This window comes from Saccopteryx bilineata, chromosome 1 (genome assembly GCF_036850765.1).
Source record: "Saccopteryx bilineata isolate mSacBil1 chromosome 1, mSacBil1_pri_phased_curated, whole genome shotgun sequence".
Taxonomy (NCBI): domain Eukaryota; kingdom Metazoa; phylum Chordata; class Mammalia; order Chiroptera; family Emballonuridae; genus Saccopteryx; species Saccopteryx bilineata.
The window spans coordinates 15,563,720-15,582,144 of record NC_089490.1 but is presented as its reverse complement, the minus strand read 5'-3'; the positions used below and the strand labels follow the sequence as shown (position 1 = coordinate 15,582,144).

The 18,425-nt window shown below is 57.3% G+C and overlaps 1 protein-coding gene across 1 annotated transcript in view; it reads left to right on the top strand.

Moving 5' to 3' along the window:
* Window positions 1-8,268: 8,268 nt before the first annotated feature.
* The window catches only part of MDGA1 (MAM domain containing glycosylphosphatidylinositol anchor 1), a 59,184-nt gene continuing 49,027 nt past the window's right edge, over window positions 8,269-18,425 (top strand). The window contains exon 1 of the mRNA XM_066240091.1: window positions 8,269-8,884. Coding sequence (XP_066096188.1) covers window positions 8,818-8,884 — 67 coding nt within the window. The 5' untranslated portion in view covers window positions 8,269-8,817. The remainder of the gene's footprint in view (window positions 8,885-18,425) is intronic.

The following is an 18,425-nucleotide window of genomic DNA, read 5'->3' as shown; positions in this document are numbered from 1 at the left end:
CTTTATTGCTGTGTCCAATACAGTAGCCACTGGCCACCTGTGACTACTGAACATTCAAAACATGCCTACTGCGACAGAAACTGAATCTAAAATTGTACTTTGTTTAATCTTAAATAGCTGCTAGATGTCAGTGATGGTTTCTCTTCCATGGAGGGGCAGCTCTAAGTATAGTATGTAGTGACGGAGGGCATACACTCTGTCATCTCTGGAGCCAGACTCTGATTTGAACATCAGCTTTGCCACTTACCAGCTGTGTAATCTTTGGGGTGTGACTGACCCTCTCTGTTCCAGTCCCCTCATTTCTAAAAAGGATGATAAAGCTGCCTACCTCATAGGGTGGTTGTGCGGGCAAGTGGCCTTGAGGCTTGGCCTTTTATGGTACCACACATTCCTTCAGGACGGCCCTGGGTTAGGTAGGGGAGGGAAAGGCTGAAAGGTGCGCTAGACCTGTGCTCTTCCTTACGGGCTGAGTGGGAGGGTCAATTAAAGTCCCCCTTTCCACGCCTGGGGCCAGACATGGCTCCCAAAGGCCCTCAGGACACACGGCAGGAAGATCCCTAAGGAGTGCCCCGGGGATCCAGATAATGAGTCTAGTTAATTAGAAGGCAGCAGTCCCCCGCAGCTCCTGGTGTGTCCCGAAGGACAGTCGTGCGTGGAGGGGGAGGGGAAGGCTGGGACCCCTCCTTTCCCCCAGCAACCTGCCGGGGTAGGGAGTGGGGGGCAGTCCAGGCGTGACCTAGAGGTTGAGGGGCCAGAGAAGAGCTGGACATCCGAGGAAGCTGGGCGGACGGGAAGAGGAGGGGCCGGGGCACTGAGGCACAGCGGAGGCACACCTAGTCCCCGGTCTGGTCAGAGCTAGGGGAGCTGCGACAGCGCCACCACATTGCGCTCCGCGGGTGGGAGGGGGAGGGGGGCGACATTCCTGCCGTATCCTATGAGAATGGCGCCCCCTGGAGCTTACACTGTGCAGCAGTTGTGTGTGTGTGTGTGTGTGTGTGTGTGTGTGTGTGATGGTTTCACTCTAGGTCCCGCCCTTCCCCCGCCCGCCTTTGCACGGGTCAAAAAGAGGTGATGGCGAAGGGAAAAAGAATTTGCTGAGGAGGTTAAACAGAAAGGGAGCGAGGAGACTCACCCGCCCTGTCCCTGGGCCCAGCTCGGCCCTCCCCTCCGGTGACCTCAGCGTCACCCCTCCTCCCTTTCCCCCCTTTCCCTGCCTCCCCAGCCTGTCCTTTCGGGCTTGAGAACATTTGATCCTGCTTCAGAAGAGCTGCCCTGGAGGAGGGCAGCAAGGCCAGCTCAGCGAAACCTGATGCCTCCCACGGGGCTGCTGGGGCCCTGGAGGCAGATGCCAGAGGACAGAGCCACCCTCAGCCTGGCACAGCCCCACACCTTCAGGAACCGCACCTGACCCAGACCTCCCCTCCTAGAAAGCCCTGCAGGGTGAGGCAGCCGTGGGGGTCACCTCCGCCGCCCCTCAGGGGATTTACACAGGATTTCCCAGCATGCTCTAACCCTCCCTTGCCCACTTCCCTTCCCGAGGAGTTTGCTTCTCCTCAATCTGTACACGTGCAAACATTCCTTCTCATACATTCATTATTTCTATTTGTGCCTAATCCACATGTTATCTGGATCATTTGGGGCCCCTTATCCTGATAATTCAGGTCTTGCCCAGAGCTGACTTTTGTCTGAGTTAAGGTAACCGGACTCAATTCTTTCAAGGAGCAGACAGACTTTGGACAGTTGCCGGGCACTCAGCCCTGCCGAGAGCCGTAGGGCACGGGGCACGTGGAGACAGAGCACACTGCATAGATGTCACCCAAGCCTGGGCTGGGGTGGCGTCCATGAGACTGGAGGAACAGGTAGGCCTTCAGATCTCTAGGCGCTCTGCACCCGTTGGCCCCCTTGGCCACATCTGTCTTCCTCGGGCAGCCAGTGGTGTGAGGTGGAGAGGGGGCTTCTTGCTAGGGTGAGCCTGTCCCCCAGAGAGAGTGGACTCTTCTCCTTGTGGGCCCTGACTCTGAATGCCAGCTCTCACTGTCACCTTAGAACTGGCCTGGTTCCCGGGAGCCCAGGAGACATTTGCACAAGGACAAAATCCCCAAATAAAACACCAGGCTGCCTCTCCCGGGTGTGGTTGAGACTTACAAGGCTGCAGGCAACCAGCTTAAAGGGCAGGAAACCATCTTGCCTTAAGAGCCAAAAAGTTAGGGTCAAAGGTCCCATGTCTTCCTGTTCCCCATCCCCTTGGCCCTTTCCCATGAAGTGAACACTTTATTACTGTCACAGTGTATGGGTTCCTAGGTCCAAACCCTGGCCTCACTTCATACCAGGATCTATAACCCTGTGGTAGCATTCTCCCACTTCAGCTGGGAGGCCTGAGAGTAGAGGCTGTGTCTCCCCTCAGACTGGAGCTCCCTGAGGACAGGACTGTGTCTTTATTTATTGGATGTCTCCAGGAGGATGTCCAGTATGATGTTGGCAAATGCCTGGCTCAATAAATATTTGTTTAATGAACAGATAAATGGTCAAAAGAACCGGACTTTTTCAGCCCGTTCTCCTTCACCTTCTTCCCAGAGCTGAGTAAATCAGTGCTGCTTACATCTGCTCGGAGCAGGAAGACCATGTGTTTTCCAAGCTGGTGTTGAAACCAAATTACTGTTGACCCATTGAACTATCAGCTTAAAAGTTAAACAAAACTTCCCCTGTTCCAACGTTAGTGCTGACAAAGGGAGCTCAGACAGCCCAGGTGACTGTCACTTGGGAAATGGTGGCATCCAGATATCGGGCCTCAGACACAGCTTGCAAGGTTTGGAGTCTTAGAACCAATCTGGGCACATCTGCTCATTGTGGAAATGAACACCTGGAGCCCAGAGAGGAAGGCCACACAGTGAGGCAGGGTACAGTTGGGACACAGTGGCCAGAACATGTGTGTGTGGGGGGGGGGGCGGGCTCCTGTCTCTTTTGTATCCTTCACCTCCTTAATTCTAGGACTGGTATTTTCAATAACACTTGTTAAGCCAGTCAGTGAATGTCTCTTTGCCTCAGTTTTCACATCCGTCAAACGGAGGGGACCACATGTCTTACCTTACTTCACAGGGACATTTAAAGGACCAAGTAAGAAAGTGGGTGTGGAGTTCCTTGGAAAGTTCAAAGGTGAGGGCACCTTTGGTGATGGTTGTAAAATAATTTATAAGAGAATCCAAATAGAGTGGTCTTTCAAAGTTAGCGTGATTCCCAGACTTAAACAATCTAGCCCCATTGATATTTACTCATTAGTTCATACCATAAGCATTTATTAAGCACCCACTGAGTGCCAGGTGCTAGGGATACTATCGTACCCCTTTAATTGAATCCTCACACAAACCCAGAATTTGCTAAATTATAATCAGATCCTGCCTCTCCTCTGTTCAAACGCTGCCACCGTTTCCATTCTACTCTAATAAAACCCAACATCCCACAATCACCCCAGGACCTGCCCCCTTAACCTCTGACCTCAACTCCTAATACTCTTTTCTCACCTACCCAGCTGCAGCCACACACCCCAAACACTGCAGAGCCTTTGCACCTGCTGCCCCCCTTCCTGTAGTACTCTTCCCCCAGATATTGACACTGTCTCATCCTTCTTCAAGGCCAAGACTCAAATGTCAGTGGGATATTCTCTGGACACCCTCTCTAACATTTCAGTCCTCACATTTTTTACTCCTCCTACCTTCAGCATTTTCTTTTCAATCTAAATACTATTTATTTTCCTTATTTACTTAGTCCATTGTATGCCTTTTCATTAGAATGTAACCACCAGGAGGGCAGGGGTTCTTGTCTGTTTTGGTTACATGCAGTGCCTAGAGTACTGCCTGGCGCATAGAATGAGCCCATTAAATATTTGTTAAATGAATGAATGGTGAACGCACAGACAGGGGCTATGTTCTCGTGAAGCCAGCCTTCCATGAGGAGAGAGCCTGTGGGGGTTAGGAGTGAGGAGGGGTGAACAGGCCGCAGACCCCAGGCCACAGAAATCTTTCAGACCCCTTCCCTCTGAAGGTGTCATCATGTGATTGCATTATCACTAGTCTTGAGCAGCACGATTTATAACAGGAGTTAACTGCTTACTAATTAGCAGCTGCAACAATTAATTGGCTATTTGTTAGAGCCCGATTTAATAAACCGGTCTTTCAGCGGCCGTAATTCTCCCCGGTGCTGGTCCCCTCCCAGCCGGCCTTCCCCACCTGACCCAGGGCGTCTTGCCGTGAGATGGAATCGATACCTGCCACTGTATGGTTTTCAGAGACTGTTTCCCTCACGAGCAGACGACAACGTCCCCTCAACGACTCTTCCTTTGTCTCTCCCTCTCCTCTTCCAGGCTCTGACTTGCTGGAGGCGAATGAGCAAGAGGCAGAGGAGATGGGGGAGCTCTCTAGTAACACAGCCCACAACAGAAGCCCGCCACTGCCCTGCGGCACGAGGTCTGGGCTCCCAGTTCCCTGACTGCCATGCACCCCGTCCCCCAGTCAACAGCTAGTTCCAGAGGCCTCCTGGAGCCCAGCGCTGGGCTTTCTCTGGGGAAAATAATGGGATTTTTCTTAGAGCATCTTGGGTGGAACCCAAGGGTTGGCAGTGGGGCGCTGATGAGTGAGCTCCAGGCCTCGGGCCTCAGTGAGCTCAGGTCCAGTGGTCTAGCTCTCTGCCCTAACCCCCAGCAGCCCAATCTGCAGCCCAGGGAGTTGTTCTTTGTGTGTGAAGGGAACAGGGAACACTTCTTGTGGAAACATTTACTAGGCACATAAGCCCCTCGGTCTCTCCACCATGAAACAGTGGGAAAGAGCAAGGTCACAGAGCCAGGCTACCTAGGTCAAAGCCCAGCCAGGCCTTTAGCTGCATGAGTCACCAACTTGTTATTCTGTGAGAATAACAGCCCTATCTTGCATCGTTGTAATGAGGATTACATAGTTAATACATAGTTAATACATAGTTAGCACAGCGCCTGGCATGTGTCAGCTATTACTACGCGTCTCCCAGCCGCTCTGAGAGATTGGGATCTTACCAACTTTACCGCTGGGGAAACTGAGTCTTAGAGAGGTTAAGACTGGAAGGCAGGGCTAAAGGCTCCAAAGCCTAGTTGCCTTCCATCATCAGATCCAGGGCTTTGGCAGAGACAGCAGGCGGGGCACACTTGGGGGACGAGATGACTGAATTTACAGGCACAGCAAACAGGCTGTCAAGGTATTTACACTGCATACAATTAGCTGCAGCGTATTCACAAGTGGATTAACTACAGCAAATGTTCAATCCCAGCTTGGCTCCAATTTCGGTCTTCTGCTCCTCTCTCTCCCAAGTCCCTCTCCATTATGAATCTTCTTTCTCCTCCAGGCCGTGTAGGTGTTCTGAGATGACAAACTCAAGAAAATGTCAACTGAGTCAGTGGGGTCCCCTGTCCCCCCCATTATGCACCCCACAGCGAAAGAGGAGCCATTAACTGCTATTTGGGGTTGGACTAGCCCTTTGGGAAATAGAAAGGCAGTTTCCCATGACACGGATAAGGGCTCATTCAACTTAGAATGAGCAAAGCCAAGAAGGGCCGCAATCACTGTGATTACTCCCTGAAAGCTTCCTGGAAGTGGTGAGAATTTCTAGGAATGTTCAAATAATCAGAAGATGACAATAAAAGAATCTGCTCATTAATTGCACCCTTAGTTGGTGCCACTTTTTTTTTTTTTCTTCAGGCTGGGTGGGGGCGGTGGGTGGGAAGAAGGCGACACTTCTGCTTGTCTGTGGGGCAGAAACGGATTTTTCTCTTTGGGATAATGGTTGGGGGGGTGAGGATAGAAAGAAGGGCAGCATTGAGGGTATCCAAGGTCTGTGGTCTCTGGCACATGGTGGACATCATTCAGTCATTCATTTAACACACCTTCAGCTGGTATCTGATGGGTCTGGGTGCCCTTATTCGGTCTTGGACCCACAGGAAAGAAACAGAAAGGGGGAGGGGACAGAGGACATGCGATTAAGTGGAGGTGGAGGGAGAATAGGATTCCTCAGATGTTTCCGGACTTCTGGAGATGGACAAGAAGAGAGCTGAGGTTTCAGCTGATGGCACCCCCTCCCCGCAAAGCCGTCTTGAGTTTCTCCCACACCCCCTACTCCTGCCCCCGCAGTTGGGGGCACGTACTCCCGTGGGAGCCAACCCTTGGACAGTCGGGAGAGGAAAGGCCGGCAGGAAATGAGATGGGGAAGGAGTGGTAATTACTACTGTTTTTAAATTTTTATGTTTTAATTTACATACGAAAATATTAACTATTTTTTTTGGTGTACAGTTCGAGTTTTGACAAATGCAGAGTCGTGAAACCAGCATCAGGGCCAAGATACTGACTAGTTCCGGAGCTTGGCGGTCGGAGGGTTGGTCATCTCCACGCTAGTTAGCTGCTGCGGTTGTCTGCGCTCCCACCCGCCGCCCTAACACAACCCCTGCCAACAGACCGAGATAAATAATCGCGACAGGTGGAGCAGGTGAGATCAGCAGGACCCAGGGAGGACACGATCGGACGCGAGGGGTCGGCCTCCCGCCTCGCTCCCCAGTCTACACCCCTTCCCACCGGCGTCGGCAAGGAGAGCTCTCCCCACCCCTCCTCCGGGAGGGCCCGGTCGAGGTAGCGGAGTCCCGGAGTGCCAGCTCCCAGCAACTGGTGCGGGCCGTGGGCTCAGCTGCCGGAAGGGAGTGAGCTCCTGGGGCGGCTGGGGGCGCCTTAGGTCCTGAGCGGAGGCTGGATGGCGAGAGCGGCGAGCTGGGGAGCACGGAGAATGGTCCGCTGTACCTCCGGCGTCAGGGTCCTGCGGACAAACTGTTGGCAACCTGTGGGCCGAGGGCAGGGCAGGAGCTCGTAGCGCGCCCTCTCCGCCCGCGGCTCAGCCAGCGGCCAGGCGGTGGCCCCACGCCCCACGCCGGGAGAGGCCGAGGCGGCCTGGGAAGGGGCGGGGGCTCGGCCGGGGGCGGAGGGACTCCGGGGCCGCGCTCACAGCCCTGCAGAGGACATCAGGCAAGCGACCGGCGCGCCTGCAGGACCCCGAGAACCGCAGGCGCCCAGGCCTTTTCCTCCCATCCCCGCTTTCGTCTCTCTCCCAAAAGTGCAAAACATTTTTACAAAGTGTGCAGCGCCCGGCGGATCGGGTCCCCGGGCGAGCGGCCGTTCTGGCCCTGCGAGCGCACTGGGACCGGGGCACCCGGCTCTGGGAGCCGGTCTGGGTTTGCCAGGGCGGGCGGAGAGCGCGTGTGCCCGCGCGCGGCGACCGAGCCCGCGCCGAAACCCACGTCCCTCCGCCACTGTCCTCGGGATAGATGGATCCATTTCTGCTTTCTGACATTTTCCTGCCGGGGGTGGGGGTGCGGAGAGAGGGAGAGATGGAGGAGGGGACGGGGGAGTGGGGAGGAGAGAGAACAGTCTGCTTCCCCCAGCCCTGTTTTGTTTTCTCTAATTGGTCCTGGGGGAAGCGAGGAAATTGGACAGAGGCTGGACCCGGCGAGCTGGGCTGCCTTTAATTGGCTCCTTTTTTTTTTTTTTTTTTTTTAACTGGAGGGGAATCAAACAGGAGAGCGAGCGACAAAGGGTGGGAGAGCGAGAGACCGAACGCGGAGACGCGAGGAGGAGGGAGGAGGGAGGAGAAAGGGAGAGAGAGAGGGAGGGAGGGGCGGAGGGAGGGGCGGAGGGAGGCGGGGGAGCGCGGAATGAAAAGCTCCGAGGGGGGAAAAGCGGCACAGTGAAGCCCAAGTTGCGGAGCGAGCGGAGCGCTCCCGCGGCCCGGAGCCCAGCGGCCGCCGCGCCCGGGAGCCTGGCCCGGCCCCGCCCGCTCGGGGCCCCTGCTGGCCGAGGCCGCCGGGCGGGGGGCAAGGACGATCAACTTGGGGCGCGGCGCAGACCCGCTCTCCCGAGAGCGCCGAGCCCGGGAGCGTCGCGGCCGCGGCTAGACCGCCGGAGCGGAGCGCAGAGCGGCGAGCCGAGGCGGCGAGCGGCGCCCGGGCTGCAGCCCCGGCCTTGGCGACAGCGCGAGTATTTTTCAAACGACTCAAACTTTCCTCCTTTCCCCGCTTTCGGGGTCTCTTTTGACTGGAATTGCTTTGCTGACTCCCGCGGGGCGCCTGGGCGCGATTCCTCCCCGGGGTTCCTCGGTGGCTCAGCTAACTTCGCAGATCCTGGGCCCCGTGGCTCTCTTCCCTTGGCCGAGCCCAGCCCACGCTACTCCCCGGCTCCAGAGGGCCGGGGCTGGGGCTCCTTTGCCTCCTGAGCGGGCGTCCAGCCCGGCCCCTCGAGCCCCCGGCACCCGCCGCAGGACTGGAGACAGCGGTTTAACCCATTCGGAGCCCGGCCTCCCCACCCCCGCTCAGCGGAGAGGCGTCCCCGGGTAGAGAAAAGACAAGTTTATCAGTCGTCGTTCGCCTGTTGGATCCAAGCGCCGGCGCCAACGCAGAGGGTCCCTGGCTCCCAGTACCCCGAGAGGAGAGCCCTGGGAACCCAGGGAGACTCGGCGGCTGGGCTCCTCGGGCCGGGGCGCTGGCTGCTGCGCCGGGCGCGCGGAGGCACCCGGGGCCGGGCCAGCGCCCCCTGCGTCCCCACCCAGGCAGCGGCTCGCCAGAGGAGAAACGCGGGTCGCCGCGGCCGCCACCACCGCCACTGCCGCCTCCTTAGTCTCCCGATCTCTGTCGCCGCGGCCACCCCCTCCGTCGCCTTTCAGAGAAGGGGGAGACTCCGAGGGCATCGCGGGGCCCCGGCGGATGCGCCCCCAGCCGCCTCTCCGGCTACGCCGCCTCGCGGGGATGAAGCACCGGCCGTGAAGATGGAGGTGACCTGCCTTCTACTTCTGGCGCTGATCCCCTTCCACTGCCGAGGACAAGGAGTCTACGGTAAGAGCCCGTGTCCCGTTGCACGCCGGCTTAGCACCGAGAGGAAACTTTGCAAGAGGCGCAAAGTGCGCGCCGCCGGGGTTCGGTGGGGACCCGGGCTCACACTCTGGAGTCAATGCCCGGGTCCCCGCCCTTTTCCAGGGCGCGAGGAGACCGAGCTCGCTGCCTCGGAGCAAGGAGATGGGTCGTAGGGTCTGGCGTGAAGCTGGTGATGCCAGGGAGAGCTACCCACTTTCTCAAACCCGGTCACGGGCGGTAGTGATTGGGATCCCTGGAGTGCACCCAGTCGGCTCCGGAGACTCCCACAGACCCGAACCTGGGGCCTGGGGCAGCGGCTTGCAACGTAACCTGATTCTACCCCGGCTGGGCCTCTGGAGTGGAAGCCGAGTGATGCACGACCCAGAGTTGCGCGCGGCTTGCGGGAGAGCTGGCTACTGGCACCGCGGCGGAGCCGCGGGCCCGCCTTCCCCGATCTCGGGGAGGCTTCGCTTCTTTTACTCGCTTCTCGATAGCCGGAGCTGATGCCACATCCCCTGGATCCGGCGCTTAAAACCCCGGCGCCCCTTTTCGGACATCTCCCGAGCCGTTCTTCCTGTCTCCGGTCCCCAGCTATAAAATACCAGCCCCACCTTCCTTCTCCCTGCACACACACACACACACACACACACACACAGCCACCGTCCCCAGGAAACGCAAATATGGCACGCACCCACCCTCTACGTGTCCAAACTCTGTCTCCTGCCCGGCAGCTTTGCTCCCACGTCCCCACGCCTCGCTCTTGGGCGCCAGGGGGACTCCAGGCACCTGTCCCTTTCCTCTCCTGCGGGTTTTCCCCGGGAAAGGTCCCGAAGGCAGGCATCATCCCTCTCAGGGACCTCCCTCGGAGTTCTTGCAGCCCGCAGTGTCCTGACCCCGCAGCACAGAAAGTCCGTCTCTGGGCCGGGTGGCCTTTGCTCTGCCTCCTCCTGACTGCAGCGCGGTCTGTATAGGCCACTTTTTAATGGTGTGTAGCTGGCTGGAGTGGGGAGGATTCTCTTTCTCTCTCTGAGGTTGAGGGCCTAGTTACTGGCCCTTAGATCCCGGGAGTTTGACCTGTTCTGTTGGTGGGGGTCAGAGGCTTTGTCCCCCCACTCCCCCTGCACAGTTTGGGCCACCAACCTTACATTCAGATGCTAATGCTTCCTTCTGGGTTGCCTCACAAGAGGGAGGGGTGTGTTGAGGGGTTTCTGGGAGGTGACTTGCTAGCTGGCCTGGGCTTAATTCCCTGGGGAGGCGGGCACAGGCATCTGGCCAAACTCTGCTTCTTAATTAGTTTGTGTGTCTCTTACTGTCTGGCCCTTTACACTGGCCAGAGGAGGAAAGAGGGAGGAAGAGTGTAGCAGGGACTGAGAGAGGCTGGGTGATGGGGACGAGACCACTGAGCGAGACCACTGAGCGGGTCCCAGACGCCTGAGCCTACCCAGGGCAAGGGAAGACGGCAGGGGTGTGTGTGTGTGTGTGTGTGTGTGTCCTCTTTCTCCCTAAACTCACTGTCTCCTTAGAGGCAGCTTAAAGAGAGACGTGGATGAGTCCTTTACCTCTTCCTCCCCGCACCCCGGGGACTCTGCAGAGTGACCTAGAGCCCTCCTGTGTGCTGCTGTCCTCCACCCTGTCCTCCTTCGGAGTGGCTTTGGGCAAATCTGGCAAGCCCATTCCCTGGCCATCCCTCTCCTCCCTTCCCTCCACCTTCTCTGACCATCTCCAGGGCTGCATGGGGCACATCTTGAGGAAGCTCCTCTGAGTCTAGCCTGGAAACCCCAGCAACCAGGGCAAGGAGTGGAGATAGGTTCAGTGGTCTCTGCAGACCCTGACCGCAGAGTACTTTGGGGCCAAGATTTAGTCCTTGGCGTATCTGCCCCCTTTCTTGGTATTTTTCCCTCCTCCTTCAATGTGCCTGGATCCAAGCTGCTCCTGCTCAGAGTGAGCCAAGTGGGTTGTGTGCATTGGGGCCAACCCTGGACTCCTGGCATCCTTGCCACCTGCCCTTTGAGAGCGGAGCTCCAAGGCAGCCCGGGGCCTCAGGGCACTCGCTGGGTGGGAAGCCTGATGGAAGTGGATGGAGAGAGAGGAAGATCTAGCATGAGGAGGAGGATGGCAAGAGGTCCTGAGAGCCGTGTGACGCTAGAAGGGTGCTGTATCTTTGGCCGGAGACAGCAGAAGGAAACGCCACTGCAGGGCTGGGTCTGGGGTGCGCAGCATGGAGAGCTGGTTTTCTCCTCCCTCCCCGCACTGCTCCTCTATGCCCAGAGTCGATGGAGCAGCCTGAGAAAGAGTAGAGGATCGGGGTGAAAAATGGTCACTAGTGTCCCTCACTGAATTCCAGCACTCAGCATGGTGCCTGGCACACAGCAGGAGCTCAACAAATATTTATTGCAAAAGAAGGTGGGGGGGACATAGAGAGAACCAAATATATGGTGACGGAAGATGATTTGACTTTAGGTGGTGGGCACACAATACCATATACAGATCATGTATCATAGAAATATACACTTGAAACCTATATGACCCTGCTGACCAGTGTCACCCCAATAAGTTTAATGTAAGTGTGTGTGTGTGTGTGTGTGTGTGTGTGTGTATATATATATATATATATATATATATATATGAGCCATGGTTTGGAGGAGTTTGAGGAAATGCCTCTTAAAATTCTTTCTTTCTAAGAAGTCTGTCTAAGAATGTTTGCGGCAGGTTGGGCATTTTTTTAGGGTCTCTGCTTAGGGCGAGTCACAGAGTCTTAAGCTGGTGGCTGTCGGGGGCACCAGAGAGGAAAAGAGAGAAGAGACCTAGAAGCCGAGTGCCGCCCTGGCAGGGAAGGGGGGGCGGTTTGACTCAGGACACACAAAAAAGAAGTGTGCCCTAGGAAGGAACCCCCGCCCTGCCCTCTGCCCCTGGGCCTGTGCCCGAGGGAAGGGCTGACTAGCTGAACTGAAGAGAGGGGGAAGAGCAGGATGTGGAGGGCAAAGCTGTCAGCATCTGACCTGAGCGGCCAGTCTCTGCTGAGGGCTGGTAGGAGGCCGGAGCCCAGAGACTGGAGCCCGGAGACTGGAGCCCGGAGATAGGAGCCCAGAGACAGGAGCCCAGAGACAGGAGCCCGGACACTGGAGCCTAGAGACAGGAGCCCAGAGACAGGAGCCCAGACACTGGAGCCTGGAGACAGGAGCCTAGAGACAGGAGCCCAGAGACTGGAGCCCAGAGACAGGAGCCCAGAGACTGGAGCCCAGAGACAGGAGCCCGGAGACTGGAGCCCGGAGACTAGAGCCCAGAGACAGGAGCCTAGAGACTGGAGCCCGGAGACAGGAGCCCGGAGACAGGAGCCCGGAGACTGGAGCCCGGAGACTGGAGCCCAGAGACAGGAGCCTAGAGACAGGAGCCCAGAGACAGGAGCCCAGAGACTGGAGCCCAGAGACAGGAGCCCGGAGACAGGAGCCCGGAGACTGGAGCCCAGAGACAGGAGCCTAGAGACTGGAGCCCGGAGACAGGAGCCCGGAGACTGGAGCCCGGAGAATGGAGCCCGGAGACTGGAGCCCAGAGACAGGAGCCTAGAGACTGGAGCCCGGAGACAGGAGCCCAGAGACTGGAGCCCGGAGACTGGAGCCCGTGCTGGGCTCCCTCTGAGGGCCCTCTTGCCTTGCCTGCTCTGAGCTGACTGTCTGCACCAGGACTGGGGAGGTGCTCTCAGTCTGGCCAGGTGGCTCCACTCTTCTTTGGGGCGCAGATGCTACAGCAGCCGGGAGCTAGACCAGATGGTCCATTTGGAGCTGGTTCCCTCTTCCCTCCCCACCTCCCCGCGTCCTGGCCCAGTGTGTTGTGCCCCAGGGCAGATCCTGTAAGCTGCTTTCTGGCAGGCCGGGTAGCAGGCTGGCCCCAGAGGTCCGGTTCTGGGCAAATGCAGTAGCTAAGGGAAGGAAGAGTATTCATCATGAGGCTAGCATCAGGGACCACCTCCCCTGACTTATTTCCTACTATCACTGCCGGACTTCTAGCCAGGGATTCCTCTCCCTTACAAAAACACAACAAACCCCTGGCTTATTTAATATGCGGCAGTGGGAATTGACATTATCCTTAAGACAGGTTGTTTGCAACTTACTGGTGGAAGTCAAAATATTTCACCAAAGGTGTCATCAGGAACTACTATCCTATGCTAATTTTTGTGGGAACATGAAGACAGATGTTGAATAATTTGACAAGAGCAACATAGCTTACAGAATTATCACCAAGTCAGGTTCCTCCCCCCTCCTCTGAGGGGTGCAGAGGAGGGATTTCAGGATGTGTGTCTCCCAGGGCCGTCTTCTGGGTGTGGATCTAGGCGTGGATCTAGGCGTGGGCACTCTGGGGATTCTCAGTAGAGTTTCTAGCCTGTGCCCTGAAACCGCCTGTCCAGATGAAACTCTCTCCGGAGAACTCACTGTATTGGAAAACGCTGGTCTCCTAAGGGCTAACAGAAAGCTTAGGTTTTTCCAAATGTCCTCAAGAAAGTCCATGCCTCTCTTCCTTCTCAGTTATAGAAACCGCATGAGGGAGAGAGGGGGCCTTGGGTCCCCCAATCCAGCCTGTTTTGTTGGCTTTGCCAGCATTGTCTGTACACGCCCCCCTCGTTGATGTTGGTCCCTGAGCCTGTCTCAGGTCTCCCCAGGTCTGGAGTCAGACCCAGCAGCCCCGCTTAGGGTAGGATCTTCACGATGCCTCATCCTACGAATCTATGCTTCCTGGATGGTGGGGGTTCTGGGGGTGGGTGGGGATGGTTAGAGAAGTTGTATGTGTCAGGAAAGCCCCCTTGAGGGGGCGGGCTGTGGCCTCCTTGTAATTGGCCAGGCTTGGCCGTGAGCTGCTGGGGCTGGGTGGCAAAGCCCCATTTAAAGCCTGATATTAGCTCTGCTTTGCTGGAACATGGAGGGACGGGCGGGGGGCTCCATGGGGAGAATGGAGGGAGCTAATCACAGCAGCCAAGGCCGGCAAATGAATGATGCGGGAAATCAATACCTGGGTGCGGGAGTGGAAATCTGGGCCGTGGTAGCAGCCGGGTTCTCGGGCTGCCCAGGAGGCCCAGGCAGGCCCGGGAGGGGTGAGACGGAGGCAGGGAAATCCCGGCCGTGGTAGCAGCCGGGTTCTCGGGCTGCCCAGGAGGCACAGGCAGGCCTGGGAGGAGTGAGACAGAGGCAGGAGTGTCGTGCCCCCTCCTCTCCACTTCGCCTCCTCCCTCCGTGCCCCCACTTTGGCCTTCCTTCCCTATCCCCTCGCATCTCCTTGTGGCTGGGCTCAGGGAGCTCAGGCCAGAGGTTGCCCTCCCTGCCCAGCAAAGCCCGGGGACCTAGGAGATGGGACCTTGGGCCTTTCAGTCCTGCCCAGCCCCTACCTGCCTCTGGACACAGCCTGACTAGGCCCCAGGTGAGGGGGTGTGTGTGTGCCTGGGGACCCTGTCCTGTGCACCTGTCACTGCCACTCCAGATGTGGCCAGCAGGGGGCGGGCTTGGCCACCACATTGCTTATTGCTTTTCCCAGGCTCCTTCCCTTGGCCTCGGGACTCCCCGAGGCCTGAGACTTATTCTAATTCCTTAGCCTGGGGCCCAAGGGGGCTCCTTAGGCCTTCGGAAGCTCCCATGTTTCCCCTCCCAGTGTCCCAGGGCAGTCACCTGTGGCCAAAGCCACACTCGCTAGCCTGTAGGCTCAGTTCTGTGGACTTGCGTGTAGGTGGGGCTGCGTGCAGAGCAGGGCCCCATGCCCTGGCACCTTGCCTCTGTGTGAACCTGGGGTGTGGCCCCTCTCCTGCATCTTCCCCGCCCCCATCATCAGAAGACCCTGCCTTGCAGGCATGTGTCTGCAGTCACTAGCTACGAAGAGGTCCTTATTGCATTTAAATGCTGGGGTCCTTATTGCACTGAAGTGCTGATACGGAGACAGAGCAATGCCTAATTCAAAGAAGTAGATCCTTTAAAAAACAACAACGAAATCTCCCTTTCACCAGGTCTATGAGTAACATGCACTCTTTGCAAAAACAACCAGAGAAGCATAAAAATATAAGGAAGAAAGTAAAACTCACTTGACTCCTGCCATGACTTTAGTGATGGTTCTTCCAGGCATCTTTTTGTGCAAAGAAAAAAAAAACCTTGCAGGGAGAATCAATGGTTATAACAACAGTCCTGAGTAGGTGTGCAAGCGCCACGTGCCCTACCAGGCATTCTCATGCCTCTCCGTCCGTGGAGGCCCATACATTCTGAGAGGTCAGCATAGCAGGTCCTATTGCCCCCATGTGACAGATGAGAAAACCGAAGTTCCGAGCAAGCTGCTAGAGGTCCCACAGCTGAGAAGAAGTGGCTCTGAGACCTGATCCAAGTGGATCTTCTGATTGGGGGGCCGGAAAGCAGTATGGTGTGCCCCTCACCGTTCATTAAACATCTCCCTGGTGCCGGCCTCTCTCGAGCCAGGCCCTGTCCTGAGGGTTGACAGGGACGCAGAGAAGAATAAGCTGGGGGCTCTGCCCTCAAAGAGAAGGGGAGGGGAGCCGCACGCAAGGTGGCGGTGCCTGGAAGGTCTTGGTAAATGCCAGGAGGTAGGGGCAGATAAAGGGCTGTGGGAACTCCAAGGGGGGAGAAATGGCTTCCAGGGACTAGCGGAAGAGGGGGCACTTGAGTCGTCCCTGACGAGGAGCAGAAGAGGCTGAGCACGGCATCCCAGGCGGAGGACAGGCCTGGAGGACGCAGAGCCTGGGTGGGTGGGGAGCGGTGTCACCTGCTGCTCTGAGCACGGGTTGAAAGGGAAACAAATGGGCAGACTGAGTGGAACGGTAAAGGCATAATCAGTCAAAATTGCCCATGTTTTCTGCCCGGCTGCGCTCAGGAATGTGCGCTGTCTTCATTTGTTCTCACCGCCACCCCCGAGAGAGCCATTCGTAGCCCATTTCACCACCGGGTAAACTGAGGGCTCAGAGAGATGGCGTTCCTTGCCCAAGTGGCAGAGCTGGGCCTAAACCTAGATCTGCTGATGGAGGTCAGTGGAGGGAGGAGCCTGTACTTGGCGGGAGCAGGCTGGGATCCCGGGCCTGGGAGAAGCTGCTGGCAGGGTCTTGGGCGGGGAAGTGGGTTGATGGGAGCTGTGTTTCAGGCCGGCAGTTGTGCGGTGGTGTTTGAGGAGGCCAGGGTCAGGTAGAGGGAGACTGGCCAGGGCCTGGCAGGTCAGGGGAGCTGAAGTGCCAGGTTGATCCAGGTGGCTGTGAGAGTGGACAGGAAGGACTGGGTACCAGCAATGCAGTCATTCCACAAACATGACTGAAGGCTCTGTATGGAGCTCTTGAGATATTTGGAACTAAGTTCTTGCTTTCCTTGAGTTTACATCCAATTTGAGGGGAGACAGGCAGCCAACAAGTCAGTGAATAAGTATCTAATGGATGCTATGGTGACGAGTTCTATAAAAATAAAACAGTAAAGCACCCAAGGGGACGAGGAGTGGTGGACAGTAGTTCAAGTTTGTATACAGTGGTGGGGGGGGACCCCCTTGAGTGGGTGCCACCAGAACAGAGACCTAAAGATGCCCAGGGGAGAGGGAGGAAGCCCCATGGATATGTGCAGGAAGTGCGTTCTGAGTGGGAGAGTAACCAGTGCTAAGGCCCTGGGGTAGAAGCATGCCTGGCTTGTTTAGCCACAAAGAGGAGTCCGTATGGCTGGGGCAGACTGAGCCATGGGGAGGGGAGTAGGATGTGGGGATGGAGAGGTATTGTGTCCAGATTGTTGAAGGCTGTGTAAGGACTTTGGCTTTTTTCTGAGTAAGGTGAGGAGCCATGGGAGGGTTTTGGGTGGAGAAACACAAAGTGACACCTTTTTAATAGAATCCCTCAGGCTGCCATGCATGGAATAGACTGTACGGGGTGGGTGGGGGGTAAAGGAGACTCTTGGAAAATGGGAGAAATGATACTGAACGAGCATTAGGTCCTAAACGCGTTTCAGGAAGAGCTCAGGTTAGGGATAGGAGCTGAAAATGGCCCGAGGTTTGGCGTTGGGAGGCTTGGCACCCCATGGCATCGAGGCAGAGGAAGTCAGACAGGTTTGGGGCAGTGCCGTGAAGTAGTTCAGAGCCTGTACTCTTGGTGAGAAACCCAGCTCTGACCCCAGCTCTGCGCGCACCAGCTGTCAGAGCCCAAGTTCCATCTGCTCTCTGAGGCGTGGCTTCTCCGCCCGGTCAGCTGGAGGTCACTACACCCACCGCGTGGGCTCGTGATGAGCACGCCCCGAGATGATATCAGCCTGAGCACCGGCCCGGCCTCAACCAAGGCGGCAGAGATGATGTTATTTTCATGACAACACCAGTGCACTTTCCCACTGGGTGGGGTCCTGGTGTGGGATGTCTGTCTGGGAGAGATGTTAATGGGGCCGCTGGACGTGAGCGTTGGTCAGGACAGAGATCCGCTCTGAGGAGGTGGATCTGCACGTCTGGGTCTGCGTGCACAGAGCTGCTGTGGGCTGAAGCGTGGAGGGGAGTAAAATCGCCAGGAAGAGAGCGTGGAGGGAGAGAGCACCCTGGGGCAGGAGGAGAAGGAGGAGACAGCAGGTGGCATCAGGGGGTAGGAGGAGACCCGAGAGGGGACAGGGACGGGAAAGCCAGGGGAAGGGACCCAGCCTCAGGAAGCCAGGGCATCTGGGCTGGGGGAGGAGACAGAAGAAGGGCTGGCCTGGGACTGGGAGGTTGGCGGCTGAGGCAGCCGCAGCACGGAGCAGTTCCTTACCCAGCGGGAGTGTCCTGGGGGTCCGCAGGCCCTGGTCCCGTGAGCCTGGACTAGGCTGAGAGTCTGCTTTTCTAACAAGCTCTGGGGTGATGCCAGTGCGGGGCCCACGGGCCAATGTCTGAGTGACGAGGGCCTAAAGGAAGGAGGACTGGACCCAAATGTGCAGACAGGGGTTGGAGGGCCAGGTAGGCGCCTGCTGCCTCTGAGGGGACCTGGACCAACAGCCTCACCTCGCTGAGCCTCAGTTTCCCTGTCTGGAAGACCGGTTCAGGCACGCCCACCTCTTGGAGTTAGAAAGAAGTCCAAGTGATAGCACTTTGTAAACTCTCAGCTGCACGATGGAGACTGTTTCACGAGAGAGCAGAAGGGTGGCAGGCAGATGGTAGGGAGCCCCAGGGAGGGGGGCGGCATGCGGAACCCAGCGGTGCAGGCTGCACCTACGAGAGGCGTGGCAGGCCGGAGGGGGCCATGGCAGCTCCCCCTAGAGGGCAGTCTGCTTGCGGGAAGCGGCTCCCGTGCAGCCTCAGTGCGGGGCGGGGTGACTGCAGGCGTGAGGGTGCCGCTGAGCTGGCTTCGGAGATCCCAGCACAGGCCCTTCTTGGTTTCTTTTCAGTCCCAGAAACTCAGCCCAAATAGACTTTGATTATCTGGAGGGTTGGAGGCTGTGTCAAGAAGTGCTTCTCAACCCCGGTGGCCTGTCGAAACCACCTGGAGAGCTTTTTCAGCAACAGATGCCTGGCTCCGCCCAGAACCTTCTGGACCTTCTGAACAGAGGCTCTGCAGGTGGCC